Source organism: Anastrepha obliqua, chromosome 2, assembly GCF_027943255.1.
Source record: "Anastrepha obliqua isolate idAnaObli1 chromosome 2, idAnaObli1_1.0, whole genome shotgun sequence".
Classification (NCBI taxonomy): domain Eukaryota; kingdom Metazoa; phylum Arthropoda; class Insecta; order Diptera; family Tephritidae; genus Anastrepha; species Anastrepha obliqua.
In genome coordinates, this window is record NC_072893.1 from 26,694,253 (window position 1) to 26,711,333 (window position 17,081).

A 17,081-nucleotide genomic window follows, 5' to 3' on the forward strand; every position below is an offset into this window, starting at 1 on the left:
ACCTTATAAGATATGTTGTCTATACTAATATTATAAAGAGGAAAACTTTGTTTGTTTGTAATGAATAGGCTCAAAACTACTGGACCGATTTTAAAAATTCTTTCACCATTCGAAAGCTACATCATCCACGAGTAACATGGATTATATTTTATTTTGGAAATAGGGCTCGAGATATAGGTCAAAACGTGGACCCGGGTAACCTTCGGATGTGTATGTACAATATGGGTATCAAATGGAAGCTGTTGGTGAATGCTTTAGTCCAGAGTATGTTTCATGCTGCTCCGTGACTAGGGTCTCGAGATAGAGACCAAAACGTGGACCCTAGAATGTGTTTGTACAATATGGATATCAAATTGAAGCTGTTGGTGAATGCTTTAGTACAGAGTATTTTTCATGCCGCTCCGTGACTGGGGTCTCGAGATATAGGTCAAAACGTGGACCCGGGTAACCTTTGGTTGTGTATGTACAATATGGGCATCAAATGAAAGCTGTTGATAAGTGCTTTAATACGGGGTAGTTTTCATACCTATTGATGACTAGGGTCTCGAAATATATGCCAAAACGTGGACCCGCCGTGTCTTTGAACCGAATTAAACCAAACTTACACACATTGTTAAGTAGGTATTGAAGATGATTTCCGTATAGTTTGAATACCTATTGGTAGATAGGGTCTCAAGATATAGGTGAAAACGTGGACCCGGGTAACCTTCGGACGTGTATGTACAATATGGGTATCAAATGAAAGCTGTTGGTGAATGCTTTAGTACAGAGTATTTTTCATGCCGCTCCGTGACTGGGGTCTCGAGATATAGGTCAACACGTGGACCCGGGTAACCTTTGGTAGTGTATGTACAATATGGGTATCAAATGAAAGCTGTTGATAAGTGCTTTAATACGGGGTAATTTGTTATGTTATGTTATGTTATGTAATGTTATGTTATGGTATGTTATGTTATGTTATGTTATGTTATGTTATGTTATGTTATGTTATGTTATGTTATGTTATGTTATGTTATGTTATGTTATGTTATGTTATGTTATGTTATGTTATGTTATGTTATGTTATGTTATGTTATGTTATGTTATGTTATGTTATGTTATGTTATGTTATGTTATGTTATGTTATGTTATGTTATGTTATGTTATGTTATGTTATGTTATGTTATGTTATGTTATGTTATGTTATGTTATGTTATGTTATGTTATGTTATGTTATGTTATGTTATGTTATGTTATGTTATGTTATGTTATGTTATGTTATGTTATGTTATGTTATGTTATGTTATGTTATGTTATGTTATGTTATGTTATGTTATGTTATGTTGTGTTGTGTTGTGTTATGTTATGTTATGTTATGTTATGTTATGTTATGTTAAAGTATATTATGTTATGTTAATGTTAACTCATTCTCTATATCCATACAAAATATCTATCAAACAAATAAAATTAAAATTTTCTTTCGAAAAATGCAACCATTCAATCAGTATTTTCTTATGACGTTATCACGTTAAACTATCGTCAGTAAACCGACTTTACAGACAACCTCTTTTTTTTATTTAAAATTGGAAAAGTAATGAATTATAATCACAATGATTTTAAAGCTTTAGCGGCTAGGCCATCAGCTTATGTGTGTATTCTTAAATATATGTACATTAAGAAAAATAATAAAAAAAAAATCGATTGCTTGGAAATTCTAAGTGTATATAACCCCTTAACTGTTTTTGTTGATTTAATTGATTGCATTGAATGAAAGGTCTAACTATAGTTTTTATAAATATAAATATGCATACCGACTGCAGATCGTTTTGCACTTGCCAATTATGCGTCAGTTTAATTTCGTTCCCGGCAGATGTCGCCGAAGTCAACGTGCTTGAACATCTTTCAAAAAGCGAAGCAAAACAAAAATAAAGTTTTATTCACCTCACTGGTGAGTAGATTTGTTAATTCTGTTGTGAAGTACGGTTGTGTTTTGCGAGCGGCGCGTAGCGATTTCTTCGTCGCTGAATTTTTTTTGACTATCGCTGGCCGTACGCTGTTGTTGTTGCTGAGGCTTATGCGGTTTTTTAATTAATGCTGATTTTTTAAATTAAATTAATCAGCTGCTATACGCTTGCCATCAAACGAAATCAAGTGCTATCGAATGTGAGTGGAAAATGTCAGCTATACGCTGGTAAAACGTGATTTACCCACTGCTGCAAGCTGAAAAGGTGCGATGGTGCCAAAAATAAAAGGAAAAAGAGCAAATTAAGTACCAAACGGGAAGTTATTCCTGCAAATAGCAGCACAAAAAAGAATCTGCGAATTTGCAAATTTAAAAGAGTGGAAGTGCCGTAAAAAGTAAAAAAGAAAAAATAAGAAAAGAAAAATTCAATTTTGGTGCCGCATTCAATTCAATTGTGTGTTTTTTATGAATACAGCCATCGTGTTTTCGTTTGCTGATTTGCCGATCCATTTGCTTTGCGTCTGCCGGTTTGAATTCTTTTTCGCCTGTTGTTGTGCTATTGCGTGCGTGGTGTATTTGCGCATGTGTTTGTGTTGCGATCTCATACGTACATATGTGTGTGTGTGGTGCGACGTGTGGAGCAAGTGGCATGCTGCATTGTCAGCCCATCGTTTGCTGGAGGTAACGTGAACACAGCTGCAACGGCAGTAACCGCCAGCATCCGCAATAACAGCAGCCAAACCAAAGAGAATTTATTTAAGTGAGCATAATTGCCTGTGTTTTCCTCGTTTTCTGTGGTTGTCTTTACAACGGTTTAATGCCGGCTGGAGATGACGACGGTGTTGTAAGACAGTGCTATTGTGATTCGCAATTATCAACTACTTATTGGCTGTTCCAAACGCTTATAGGCGGTTATCACTGTTTTGGGCTGCTAACCATCAACCGGCTTGTTCTTCGCTCATTACATTCCGTCTGCATAGCATAGCCATATTTCCATTGGATTTTCTCAAATTCCACAAACTGATCATGCGAAGATCTGCGCTTAGTCGAAATCATTACTTTGTTTTTGGTATCCTGGTGGGATTGGCGCTGAGTTTCTACTTGCCCGAAGATGTTTGGGATCTGGTGCAACAAGAGGAATGTCCTCAAGAGATTGCTGAAAATAGTCTAATCGAGAAGTTCGGACAAGACTTTGAACCACATTTGAATTTGATAAGCAAACCTTTGGCAGCTAAGAAACCGGTAAGTGCCAATGGCAAAAATGGAAAAGTTGCATTTTTACGATTTGTTTTAAGACAAATAAAAATGCACTATTTTACGAAAAATAATTAAAAATAATAGTTATCTAAAAAATACGTATTTGTTTGGCTCTTATTTCGAGCTGATTCCGACGCTTTCAATGGTCAGTGGAAGTTACCACCGTTTTAAAAGGGTGGTTAAATTTCAAGGGCCGGTGTTGATTTTGAATAAAATACTTCTTTTTTAGGAAATTATTGTCATTTCTCTTTATTATGATAATATTGGTATGGCTCAATTACATACGTGCGGAACAAAATATCGGCCAAATTGCCGCCGCGGCCTCAGCGGCACACCTCCATCCGATGGTCCAAATTTTCGATGACGCTAAGGAATAATTGAGGTTCTATGCCGTTAATGGGCCGAATTGTCTCATCCTTTAGCTCTTGAATTGTTGCTTGCATATCGAGGTACACCCTTTCTTTCAAATAACCCCAAAGAAAGAAGTCCAACGGTGTCGTTGACGTTTAGGTGTGGTTCACATTCAACATCGGCCCTTGAAATTTAACCACCCTTTATAAAGGGTGATCAATTTAGTGGCAGCGGCCGCCGTAGCCGAATGGGTTGGTGCGTAACTGCCATTCGGAGTTCAGAGAGAGAGAGCGTACGTTCGAATCTCGGTGAAACACCAAAATAAGGAAAAAGTGTTTTCTAATAGCAGTCACCCTCGGCACGCAATGGCGAACCTCTGAGAGTATTTCTGCCATGAAAAAGCTTCTCATAAAAAATATCTGCCATTCGGAGTCGGCTTAAAACTGTAGGTCCCTCCATTTGTGGAACAACACCAAGACGTACGCCACAAATAGGAGGAGGAGCTCGGCCGAACACCCAGAAAGGGTGTCCACGCCCTATATACATATATAAATTAGAGGTGTCTGATTTTAAATTGAAATAAAACAACGAACATTCAAATTCATTCGACAATTTTATAATTCTTGTGTAGAACCCTTTATGAAATTGATTTTTTAAAGATAATCTCTTTCAAATGTTGACCACACCTGCGCCGTAATTCGGCCATCCATAAACACCAGTTTTCAATGACTCGCTGGAGGACTTCGATCGGTATCTCGTAAATAACTTTCGTTGGCTTCCAATGCCTCAATCGAGACTGATTTATTCACAAAGCATTTAGAATTTACATATTCTCGCAATAAAATCTTGGTGGCCCCTCCATTGGTCTGAGGCGAGAGATAATTGCTCACCGACGACTAAGTAAGTCGACGACGCAGTAAATCCATTGTGTCACGGGCTGTATGGCAAGTAGTGCCGTCGTGTTGGAACCAAATGTTGTGGAGATCATGGGCTTCAATTTCCGGCATTCGGCCTCAAAAAGTCATTTATCATGGCGCGATAGCGTTCGACATTCACTGTTCATTGTTACATTGGCGCCAACCTCGTCTTTGAAGAAATATGAGCCGATGATTCCTCCAGCCCATAGGCCGCTCCAAACGGTTGTTTTCAATGGATGCAATGGCTGTTTTTGAATGGCTCCGGGTTACTCTTCAGCCCAAATACGGCAATTTTGCTTATTGACGTAGTCACTAAGCCAAAAATGGCCCTCATCGCTGATCCCTTATCGTTGGCCTGAGCGCGCGATAAACACTTTTCACAGAGCGTCGATTTTCGTAATGGAATTTTGCGATTCGTAAACGTCGTTGAAGCGTAAGTCTTTCCATTATGAAATGTCAATGAATACCGAAAAAAATAGGTATTTAGTTAGACAGTACACACGCGTGACCTATAAAAAACCCTATTGGAAACAGGACCTCTAATCTGATCACCCTTTACATATGTACATATAACTGCTTATGATCAAAAGAATAGGTATGCGATATTTTAACCAATTTCGCCAATATTTTTTTATATGGAGACAAGTGGTAGGTTAAAAAATTATCAAAATTCAACGAGAATTTTTAATCACTTCAAACATGCACTTTATTATACTAAAATTTAATGAACTATTAAACTGTGTATCCAATTTTTTTAATTCTCATTAAATTGTTTGAAATGTTGATGAAAAAATGCGAATTTTTATAAATCTTATACAAAGCTTAAAACTTTGTAAATTTATATGATACTTGTTGTGGAACGAACTATGTTTTTTATAAAGAATTAACGATGAATAAAATAAAAAAACTAAAATAAAATGTACCTAAATTTGTTCAAAATATCGCGGATCTATGTATATGCGCGTACACCCTTTGTTGCGAGTTGAGCTGAGCTCCTTTCCAATTTTTGGTATACGTCTTAACCCTTTGGGGACGGAGCCGCTCGACGGGTGAGCGACGCTGAGGACGAGAGGTATTGGAGTGCGCAGTAAAGAAAATAAATACGTTGAACGTTACAAGAACTATAAAGCCTTAGTTAACACAAGAAAAAATGTTCATAAAATCAAAAAAAAAAAAAAAAAACAATATTATAAGCACACAAATTGAAAAAAAAACAACAAAAAGAAGTTTGGTTGTAGTTATGTATACGTTTTATATTCTTGCATTGTGTGTTATCGTTCAAATTGACGAAGTAATGCCGTCATCTTCCGTCTTATCAGATTCAAAGTAATATTCGTCAAAACTGTCACTATCTGACGTATCATCTCTAGATAGCTTAGCCATCATGCGTAGGATAAAATATAAAATATATAAAAAGTCTGCTCGTTCTTCTCGCAGTGACCCAGAGAGACTGAATCGAAGAACTGAAATTCGTTCTGACTCTACCGTCGTCTCACATCATAAGTTTACATTTTAAGGATGATAAGACTTCATCGCTAATAGTCCCTAATGTATTTGAACGAAAACGTGACTCTTTTACTATACCCATGCGTATCTTGTCGTTCAGAACGATAGACGTCGCGAGCCTTGCAGTTACGAACTAAATTGGAACGGTAAAACGGCTTGGGCGGCTATATGTCGACACTCGTCCCCAAAGGGTTAAAGTTGTTTACACAAATGAAGGCAGCTACAGTTTTATGCCGCCTCCGAACATTGGGTGGAGTTTTACGAAGAGCTTGGCAGAAATACTTATATTTTCGCCTGTCATTGCTTGCCGAGTGGTTAAGAACTTTTTACCTCACCTGAAATATAAAGGGTGATTTTTTAAGAGCTATAGGAAAGTTTTTCAAGGAAAAAACACACGTAAAATTCAGAAAAATGCATGAATACGGTGCCTGTTTTGGGAGCTCAATGGCTGTCTTGAGTTGAATAGTAGCAGCAGCACAATGACAATTTTTTTATCCATATATTTTTTCCTCTGAATGCGATTAATATATGTTTTTTATTAGAACAATTGAAATCAAGGGATTAATATAATATATCCCTTATATATTAAAAATAATAAATACTTTTGTTATTGATTTTATAAACTTATTGATGCTTTTATTTTCATTTAAACCTTATTTCAAATTGACATTTGCATTTCAAAATACTTGCATTACATATACATATACACACACACATATGTGTACATATACTTTTTCATTCTTATTTCATTTACCTATTCAATGCTAACCAGTGTTGCCAGAACATTTTCAGAAATAAAGCTAGATGGATAAAAAAAAAAGCTAAAAAAAGCTAAAAAAAAATCGAAAAAAGGCTAAAAAAAAAGCTAAAAGTACAACGCCATTTTTACGTTTTATTCGTTATTTTCATTGTAAAAAAAAACAATACTTAGCATAACTATTTTACACATGTAGTGAAACATTAAATTTAATTTGTACTTCAATTTCATAAAAGTATATATTGTATATACACTGATGCTTTGCATAATATATGTAAATATAAAGCTACGAAACATTGCAATTTGTACTTCATAAAATTATTTCCACTTCCAGTTAACAAAATAAAAAATGCGCCTTTTACTAACTGCCCAACCTAATATAAACGCACGAACATAAACGACGTTTTTTGCTCTAACCGATATAAACACAAGTTTTCTTGATAAAAATATGTGTGTATATGTCAAACCCTGGTGTCACGCAGAACCAAAATTGGAAATCAAATTAGGTTTTTACGCACGCAAATTAATTTATGTTACTTTCATACAACTTGTATGTACATGAGACAATTTTTGACAAAAAGTTACCGCAATGCGTTTATATTAGATTGGGCTGTAAAAGTCTTATTATATTTCTATGTCAAAATTTTCTTCATCATCCGAGGAATAAGAATAAATACTGGAATTGTTCATGAGACTAATGAGATCTTTTGTTATGACAAAGTCATGACAGCACTTCTTTTCTTTTTTTAGTCCATACCTTATACATAAAATTGCATTTAACATTGTAGTACTAGTCCTATTTCGCACCTTAGTTTTTACATTATTCATCGTACTAAAAATACGCTCAACCTCCGCATTGCTCAGCGGCAGAACCAAAAATTCAAAAACAAAATTAGAAAGACTGGCAAAAGGATTTTCCCCGAACGCATTCTTATACTCCCGAACCTGTGTCCAAAATGCAACTGTGGAATCTATGCCTTCCCATTCGATTAGATGCAATTTCTTCCATTGCATTTCTATGTTACTTATCTCGTCAGATGTATATCTACATTTTTCTTGTTTGAAACTATCAAATATGTTTGTTTTTACAGCGCTCAGTGCTTTTTCCATAGAAAAGAAATTAATATTTTTCAAAGTGTCGATATTACTTGGCAAACGTTGGCGTAATTGCTCTATTAGTTTAATAAGAAAACTACGGCAGTTATCTCGTATATTTTTTTCTGTATCTATATCATTAATGTTTGTTTTCATAAACTCCTCAAAGGAGTAATGGAAACAAGGAAGAGGAATTAATAACGGCAACAACGGAGAAGACAATGGGTCAAAAGTTTCTGAGGAGTAAGTAACAAGTGAGCAAAGATTTGAAAGTAGATACTTTAAGTCACTGAACATCTTGAGGGGGTCTACAGAATTGCTTTCAAAAAGCTTATTCACCATTTGAACTTCTTTTAATATAGGGCCAAGGAACATTAAATAAGCTAAATTTTCGTCAGAGAACAGATTTGCCAACAGCTTCGCTTTATGACAGCATTCCACTGTTGCAGCAATACCAAAGTGCGTTTTCAATTCCAACCATTGACTGGTTACTCTTTTAACGGCAACTTCGATAGACAGCCATCTAGTAGAGCAGGCTCTAACCATTTGTAAAGGTTCTAGCCCATCATTTATGGCAGCATACAACATGGAATAGCTATTTTGTCTACTTGCGGATTTAGAAAACCAGTTATATGTTTCTGATATCAAAAATTCAATTTTATTGGGAAGTAATTTCGAAGCAGACGAAACAGCCAATTGGATCGAATGGCAAACACATGGAACTAAAACAATATTAGGTTGATGTTGCTTTAATAAAGAAATCACGCCTCGGTTTCTGCCTACCATAACACTAGCATTATCTGTTCCTAAGCCCCTTAAGTTTTTAATATCTAACCCAAACTCACTCAATGTTTTTAAGATTGAATCTACTAATCCTTTTGCCGTGCAATCCTCGATAACTGATAGTGTAAGAAATGTATTAACAATTGATTTGCTGGTAGCGCTATAATATCTTATCACTATTCCGAGGTACTTTTTAACGCTTATATCTGTCGATTCATCAATAATTAAGCTGTATGGATTGCTACCGATATCAGAAAGTAACCGATTTTTAAAATATGGACATAGCACATTTCGAATTAAAGCACTACATTTTGATCGAGCCAGTTTTATTCCTGTAGCTATTGAACTGTCGTGAAACGAGTTTCTTTGAATCGTAGATAAATGATCTACGGAACAGATAGCTGTGTGTGAAGCGACGTAAAGTGCGTTAGCTAATTCGGCTCGCTTTGTATCATAAATAATACCAACAGCTTTAAAAGAAATTGTTGCCTGCTTTCCTCTTAAAAATGGACCTGCTGTTGCTTTGTGTTTTTTCGTATTTGCATGCGCTATCAAAGTGCATAATTTTGGTGTCAATTTACAGCCGCAAAACTTACACAATATTTTGTCATCATATTCAGATATCCAATCTTTAAACCTTTTATCGCTGAACCAAGCTTTTCTCACTTGTTGGGTATATCTGCGCCACAAAAAAACGTCATTTAATATAAAAAACAATAAAAGCGGCATGTGAATATAATACCTTTTGGTCTTTCTGCGCGGTGATTCCTCATCCGAATAGCTGCACGAACTTTCACTCTCGGATGTTTGTAAATCAATTCTTTGGGAACACCTGTTTAATACACAACTATTTATTTCACAATAGTTACTTCAGGGCTGCATGTTAACGTTAAATTTATCAATAAACGAAAATAAATTAGATTTTCGTTGCTTTTATTGATAATATTTACGTTAAACGGCAAACTCTTAGAATTTTCTTGAAAGTATGCAATACATTTGTGCATACAAACATACATAGGTATGTATGTACGCACTTACCTTTTAGTATTTTTCGGTTCAACTTCATTCAAATTGTCCTCTTCACTCGAAGATGTCTCAATTGGAGCCGGCACAGCTTTTTTAAAATATCTAATAGGTATAATAACATAAATTTAACAATTTTTACCTTTAAATGCACAATTTTAACTTACCTTTCCATATTTCTGCAAATTTTACTCGATGCAACAACGCGGCGCGAATCGTTAGGAATGTTCGAAAATTATTTTGCATTTATACATGGAAATGTTGGCGGTGAAAAGAACAGTGCAATAATCGATTGTTCGTGCTGCCATTCAGTGTTAAGCGGACACACACTATACATACTTTGTGGAGACTAGATTAACAATTTTTATACTATCGAATTTTATTAATCTTAGAAAAAAGCTAAAAAAAGCTAAAAAAAATTCGAAAAAAGGCTAAAAAAAAGTTAGAAGCTAAATTACATTTTTTCCGGCTAAACGAAAACAAAAAAAGCTAAATCTAGCTTGAAAAAAGCTAAAATGGCAACACTGATGCTAACAGATAAACAAAAACGCTTTAATACTTAATACACTTTCCTCACTCACTCACACTCTTGGAACTCACTTTTGTGTACTTTTCTAATTGACGCGGTTTTTGTTTGCCTGCCGCCATGTGCTTCGGTGCTATGCAAAAGTCGGCCTACACATGCAACTACATACGTACGTGCATGTGTACATATGCATGAGTGCGCGTAGGTATTAGGGCGCAGTGCCACTTGTTCTTCGTCTTGTTTTGTTTACTTTTCTCAAATCTTTATGCTCCGTTGGTCAGTGCCAGTGATCCGCTATTCTGTCATCGATGTGAGAGAGCAATTTTCGGGTTGATGATTGTGGTAGATATGCTTGTATCAAGGTGGATGCTTGTATGTACAAATGCACATAAGTAAGTAAATATTCTTTGAATGTGTTGGTTGTTAAACTTACATTTGTATACAAAGTACTAATGCTTCAAAGATTAATGCATATTTTTTTATTTGTAACTTTCCTCTGTCGTGATTTTACTTTAGAGTAAAAAGTTTAAATCGAGTTGAGAGTGGAAAAATAAAGTGAATCTGTTGGAAAGGGACTCTTCTTTGTATTTTACTTTTCTACCATTTTTATCGAACTCCCGTGAACTCAAATAATATGCAAATAATCCGACAAGCGCACCGTCAGAATAGAATTGAACTAGTAATAAGAGTTAAAAAAAATGCTAATCTTATGTACATACATAAATACATACATACATATGTTTATGTACATACAATTTGTATATATAAAAATTCATGTTTTTGTTTTTGTTGGTATGTACGCAGAAACACATGAAAACTAGCTGACGATTGAGCGCAAATTCATAGTTTAAATTTACCTTCGAGTTCACCGTTTTGCCCTCTGCATCGTAATCTACCAAAAGAGATTTAAAGATCTCATAACTCTCCTCAAGGATAAACTGAGAATGCTCACGTGAATTCTCACAAGTAATTGCAGACTGCGCAATCATCTGCGCATGATCGGGATATGGTCCACTCACTCTTGTCGTTTTTGCGACCAATCACAGGAGACTCCATTGAACTTTCTCCTTCAATGTGGTGCTATAGCGCGGAGAGGGTTGAGACATATCGGCCAATTGTAGCCAGAAGAGAGGCATATACATACACTCAGTTGAATACAACTCTATCCTGAGTTTAATAAGGGAACTGGCTCAGGATGAGGTATTTTGATGAGTAGAGGGGATAAAAGACCATGAGGTCGAAATGCAAACCTCCAATAAATTTAAATCTAAACTTGCATATCAAAATTGAATTCGCTACAGAACTGCCTATCCAGAATATATTATATTGTTTAATTCTGACCAAAAACTGAAAATTTGTAGATTTTTTTTTTTTGTAATAGTATAAACTCTATTTTTGATAATATTAGGTCTGCAACTAAGTTCTCGCTGTTTTTTTTTTTTAAACGGGTAAAAGTGAATCAATGAAAGTATTGCCCATCGCTGGCTACTATAATACTTTTTCCCATCTTTCTGGTAGATCTCGTATACCGTCGCGGTAAAACTGTTGATCTATTGAGGCTATCCACGGATCAAGCCATTTTTTGCTGTCGTCATATGAAAGCGAACTGCTGGTCAGCTAGACCATGTGCTATCAATCAGAACAGGTGATAATCGGACGGCGCAATATCTGGAGAAAATGGCGAGTGGGGTAGGATTTCCCATTTCAGTGTTTCCTGGTAGGTTTTAACGGTAGGTAGGTTTGGTAACGCGAGGCCGACCGTTGTCATGCTGTAGAATCACTTGTTCATGCCTCTCCGCGTATTGCGGCCGCTTCTCACACAGTGCTCGGCTCAATCGCATCAATTCAAACCCCAGTGATAGTTTCGCTTGGTTTTAACAGTTCCTTATAAATAATACCATCTTGGTCCCACCAAATACATAGCATAACCTTCGCAGCGTGAATATTCGGCCGAGGCGACGACGTAGATGCATGACCAGGCAGTTCCCATGACTTTTTTTCTTTCGATTGCTATAATGATTCCATTTTTCATCACCCGTCATGAAACGATGAAGAAAACCCTTCTTTTTTTGCCGCTGGAGCAGTTGTTCACAGGCGAAAAAACGACGTTCAACATCCATTGGTTTTAACTCACAAGGAACCCAAGTCCCCTGTTTCTGAATCATTCCCAAAGCATGCAATAGCTTGGAAACACGGATCTTCATTGAGCAATGCCTCCAATTCAGGCTCTGCGAAGGTTTTTGCCCTTCCTTCACGCGGACGGTCGTCAACATTAAAATCACCGTGTTTGAAGCGACGGAAACAATCTCGGCACGTTGTTTCACTTAAAGCAGCATCTCCATAAAATTTTTATAGCTGTCGATGCGCTTCAGCCGCCGATTTTTTTTTTCGAATGAAAGAGGAATATCAACACTTCCCGCAAATGACGATTCTTCGGCACAAAATCAGACATTTCCACAAAACCAAAAGTTTCCGATACCAAAACAAAATCACTAATGTGTCGAAGCAGTTTGTTTACCATATGTCTAAGCTTGGTTTATGACGTTTAGGTTATGTTAGAATCGACTAGCACACACTGCTGGCGGCATCTATTGACAAACAGCGGGAACTTAGTTGCGCACCTAATAATGAAAACAGATAAAATAAAATACCCCACGTGAATCTAAGCATCCATTCAATGCCCCTCAAAGCCACTCATCTAACACCCCTTTTCCTCTAGATCCACCTTGTCGAAACAGCATGTTTCCTGGATCTAGTGATGAATGCCATAGACGACGATGACGAACACTAATAACTTCACAGCATTTTGTAGGGTTTGTGAACTGCTACAACAACAACAAATCTAGTACTTATGCATATAAATGATCATAGAGCACAAACTTATTGTTGTAAATCCGAATGCTATGACAGAATGCCTTTGTAAGCACGAACTTACCCGCTTCGATTTAAAATTATCAAATTTTGTGATAATATAGTTTGTAGACAAAGTAGAATTAACAGGTAGTGGTTGGTAACAGGAGAAGCGTAAAATATTACAGCTCTCCGAGTGTGTATAGAAATGGGCGTGCCGCTAGATGGCATAGAATCCAGAATACAAAGTGAAGTCCAAAAAAAGCAAGACTGAGCTAAAATAGAAGCGACAGGAACTTTGTTCTGATAAGTTGAATTCATTTATTCAAAATAGTCCCATCTGGCCTCGATATACTGTTTTGCGCGATCTAAAAGGTTTTCGAAAGCGTCTTTCAGGGCATTGACCGGAATGTCCTTCAAGATGTCGGTACAAGCCTTTTTGAAGGCCTCTACCGACGCAAAACGGTTTCCTTTCGTGGCCAAATGCAATTTTTCGAATAGATAGAAGTCACAGGGAGCCATATCAGACGAATACGGTGAGTGATTGATGGTTAGAATGCGATTGCTAGTCAAAAATTAATCAGTCACAAGAGTGGATCGCTGAGATGGTGCATTATCTTGCAATGAGCGCCAGCTTCCTCCTTCGCGGTATTCTGGGCGAATTCGACGAATGCGTTGCAACAAACGCTTCAAAAGGCCAAGATAGAAAATTGCATTGACGGTTTGGCCCATTGGCACGAACTCCTTGTGGGCAATTCCTTTGGAATCGTAAAAACAAATCAGCATTGTCTTCATTTTTGACTCCTCCAAACGCGATTTTTTGCATGATGGCTCGTTTGGGGGCTTCCATTCGGCACTTTGACGCTTAGTTTCAAGTTCATGTTTGAAACACCACATTTCATCACCAGTTCAATGTTGAAAATGAAGTTCTTGTCTTTTCTCGCCTCTTTAATGAGGTCTTTCGAATGTTGAATTCTGATAAATTTTTTTGGTCTTGAGTTAACTTGTGCGTAATGAAACGTGCGCGGACCTTTCGTAAGCCCAAATGATCAGTTAAAATGCGATAAATCGATGTTTTGGAGATATCCAACTCCGATTCCATGAATTTCAACGATGATTTCGGTTAATTTTTGATAAATTTACGAACAATTTCATTGGAGTCTTCGGTGACTACTGATTTTGGGCCCGTTCACTGTCATTTATGTCCTCACAACCATCTCTGAAACGTGTAAGCCACTCATGAACTCTGACACGAGATAAAAAATCATCGCCATAAACTTCTTGCATCAATTCAAATGTTCGGGAAACGTTTTGCCAATTTTAAAACAAATTTTGGTATTAGCTCTTTGTTCGAAACTCATTTTTGTACCGATGACACAAACATACTGGCACTTTAGACGCAATAACTTCGCTTCCACTAAACCGAATGTCACCAAGCTTTCATTGGAAGTCAGCCAGGGATGTAACTTCCAACGCAGTAACTCATTAAAAGATGTAGCTATCAAAAACATTTTTATGACGCCAGTCTTGTTTATTTTGGACTTCACCTTGTATGTATAATAAACATTGCAAATTAATGATTTTGTTTCAGTGTAAATATTCGTGATGTTCGCAATTAAATTAAGTATTTATTTATATATTTTTTTATACATTAAATATTTCTTTTTATCTGTATGGCAAAGAGTTTTAATGCATCGGGTTTTTCAATAAAGACAACAATCTTGTATTTAAATACGAACCAACACTTACGTTTTTTATGATTTAGAAATTCAAGATTTACGTTTTTACGAGGTTTGGCTTTTATATTTTGCGCCTTTGCGACACTACGGGTGATGAGCTGTATTTATTTGATTTTTTTTTATATTCGATATTTTTATAGCAAATTTTTGTATTTTTTCCATAAACTTGCATATACCAGAGGCCCGAAAAAATGATGATTTTCACGAATTTTTTTTTGCTACTTAATTAATTTATTTAACAAAAATAAAAACACAGCATAAAAACATCATGTTTTAACTTGACTTCACCAAAATTTCAATAAAAAAAATTAATAATTGCAAAAGTTATCGCTGTTTGTGTGAAGCCCGTTTCTCCAGAAGTCCTTTGCGGTGAACATCACAAGTCCTTGCAGATTCATCTAAAACCAATCGGACAAGAAAAATTAGTTTTATTAATAGATAATCTTGTGCCTGATCGAAGCTTTTTTTTTGTTTTTCAAAATGAACAAAATGGCGGCCTCAGAAATTTTTTTCCAGATTTTAGAAAAAAAAACCAACAGTTAATTGTTAAAAAAAAATCGAAATTTTTGAAAAAAAAAAAATCCTTCGATCAGGCACAAGTTTTTTATGTTTTTCAAAAGCTGTATAAATTTTATTGAAATCTACGTAGCGGTTTTTAAGTTACAGTGTTCACCAGTTTGAAAAACATAGTTTTGAGAAAAACGCATTTAAAGTTTTGCTATCGGCTCCGGAGCGGCCGAGCGCCCTTTGTTAATTGTTGAATAACTTGAAAAGTATTTGTCGGATTCACTTCAAATTTTTACACAATATTTTTAAAACATTATACTTTAAGAAAATGCAAAAACAAAAAAATCGATTTTTTGAAAATTCTGACTACCCCTAACCCCTCAAGAACTTTATTTGCACTTTTTTCAGTTAGTTAAAAAACTCATCTCTCCCGAAAAATGGAAATAATTCGTGGACATTTTCGTGAGATGATTTATTACGATTTTCGATGTAGTTTATCGGGACAGGGGTGAATTGATCAACATGAAATTTGAAAAGGTCGAGCACCAAGAGATTTGGTGGCTCCTAAAACACTCGGGCTAAAAACCCCATTGTATTTAAAGCTCTGGAAAGAGGGTAGATAGTCAAGGAGGGGAAAAGAAGAGTATCAGAGAATGAGATAGGAAAAAATAGGGACAGAGATAGAGATAGTTAGTCCTGTGAGAATTTTCCAGATTCTTTGGCAAATCTGTAAATATCCTCCAGTTTTAGGGAACGAATATTACTCATTGCACTAACAAAAGCAGGACACTTACAGAGAAAGTGCTCAGTGCTATCCGCCTCCTCCAAGCAAGACAGGCACATTGTGTTCTAATGATTCCAATTGTGGTCATATGCTGACCCCATGGGTTGTGTCCTCTAATGATACCGACGATCAACCGAACGTCTTTCCTTCCAAGTTTTAGTAGAAAGTTTGACAGTTTTCTGTTCGGACTTGTCACAAAACACTTTGCAGCTCTGCAGCGTTCTAGACCGGACCATCGCTGTTTATGTAGATTGCCTACATAATCGCTGATCCAATTCATGATTCTTGCGGAACTGATTTCGATTATTGGCTCTGGCCCTTGTGGGGGAACCGCTGATGCACCGTTGGCCAATTCATCGCCAATTTCGTTTCCTTGAACACCGGAGTGTCGTGGAACCCATATAAGTACCAGCCGGTTTTGTCTTGCGACAGAATTAAGCTTCTTGTTACATTCTTAAACAATCTTTGAGATTTGCTTCGCTTTCTCCAGGGCTTTCAGTGCAGCCTGACTGTCACTGAAAACTTCATCAACTTACTTCAACTTTTGGCTTTGAAACACAACACTTAGCCACTGTGAATAGCTGGTACAAAAAGTTCTACCGTGGCCGTCAATCCTTGCAGGATGAATTTCGTAAAGGATATCCAAAAGTGTTGTGGCAGAAACAATAGATGCTGTGCGTCAATTGATAACACCAAATCCTCATGTGACATATCCCGAGATAGAGGCATTTTTATAAATTAATGTGACAGGAATATATAATATTCATTCATTGTTCTCGTCGTTTACCGCATAATTTGACATTTGTCCAAAAGAGAATTTAATCGTTTGGTTTATGAAATGTTGAAGAAATTCAGCCGGTTCAAAGCACGCCTGTGAAATATATTGAGTATGGGAGTAAGTTTCCATCCTTTCTTAGCCAAAGTTACGAATTATTTAAGCAATTATGTGAAGTATGTGTCATTAGAAGAAGAAGCTACAACTTTATTCCATCTTTCAGACAGCACACAGATTCCTCTGACGAAAAATTCGAGTTCTTTTCACTT

General features: G+C 36.3%; 2 protein-coding genes across 3 annotated transcripts in view; one reads left to right on the forward strand and one right to left on the reverse strand.

Annotated features, from left to right (window-relative positions):
- Nucleotides 1-1,965: 1,965 nt before the first annotated feature.
- The window catches only part of LOC129237653 (chondroitin sulfate synthase 2), a 111,817-nt gene continuing 96,701 nt past the window's right edge, over nucleotides 1,966-17,081 (forward strand). The window contains exon 1 of the mRNA XM_054872526.1: nucleotides 1,966-3,184. Coding sequence (XP_054728501.1) covers nucleotides 2,969-3,184 — 216 coding nt within the window. The 5' untranslated portion in view covers nucleotides 1,966-2,968. The remainder of the gene's footprint in view (nucleotides 3,185-17,081) is intronic.
- On the reverse strand, nucleotides 7,051-9,877 carry LOC129237654 (uncharacterized). Of its 2 annotated transcripts, XM_054872528.1 has the most exons (4): nucleotides 9,799-9,877; nucleotides 9,647-9,736; nucleotides 9,351-9,440; nucleotides 7,051-9,287 (listed from the first exon to the last, which is right to left on the reverse strand). In XM_054872528.1, exons 1-4 carry the CDS (start codon nucleotides 9,804-9,806, stop codon nucleotides 7,355-7,357), a joined length of 2,121 nt encoding a protein of 706 aa, XP_054728503.1. In that variant the 5' UTR covers nucleotides 9,807-9,877; the 3' UTR covers nucleotides 7,051-7,354. The 2 variants fall into 2 exon arrangements, with proteins under 2 accessions (XP_054728503.1, XP_054728502.1); XM_054872527.1 differs by having other exon boundaries at nucleotides 7,051-9,440.

Bases quoted from the DNA above. Each gene is read 5' to 3' on its own strand.
- LOC129237654 (XM_054872527.1), bottom strand. The intron at 9,441-9,646 runs GTAAGTGCGTAC...TGTATTAAACAG, and splicing joins GAACCGAAAAATACTAAAAG to GTGTTCCCAAAGAATTGATT.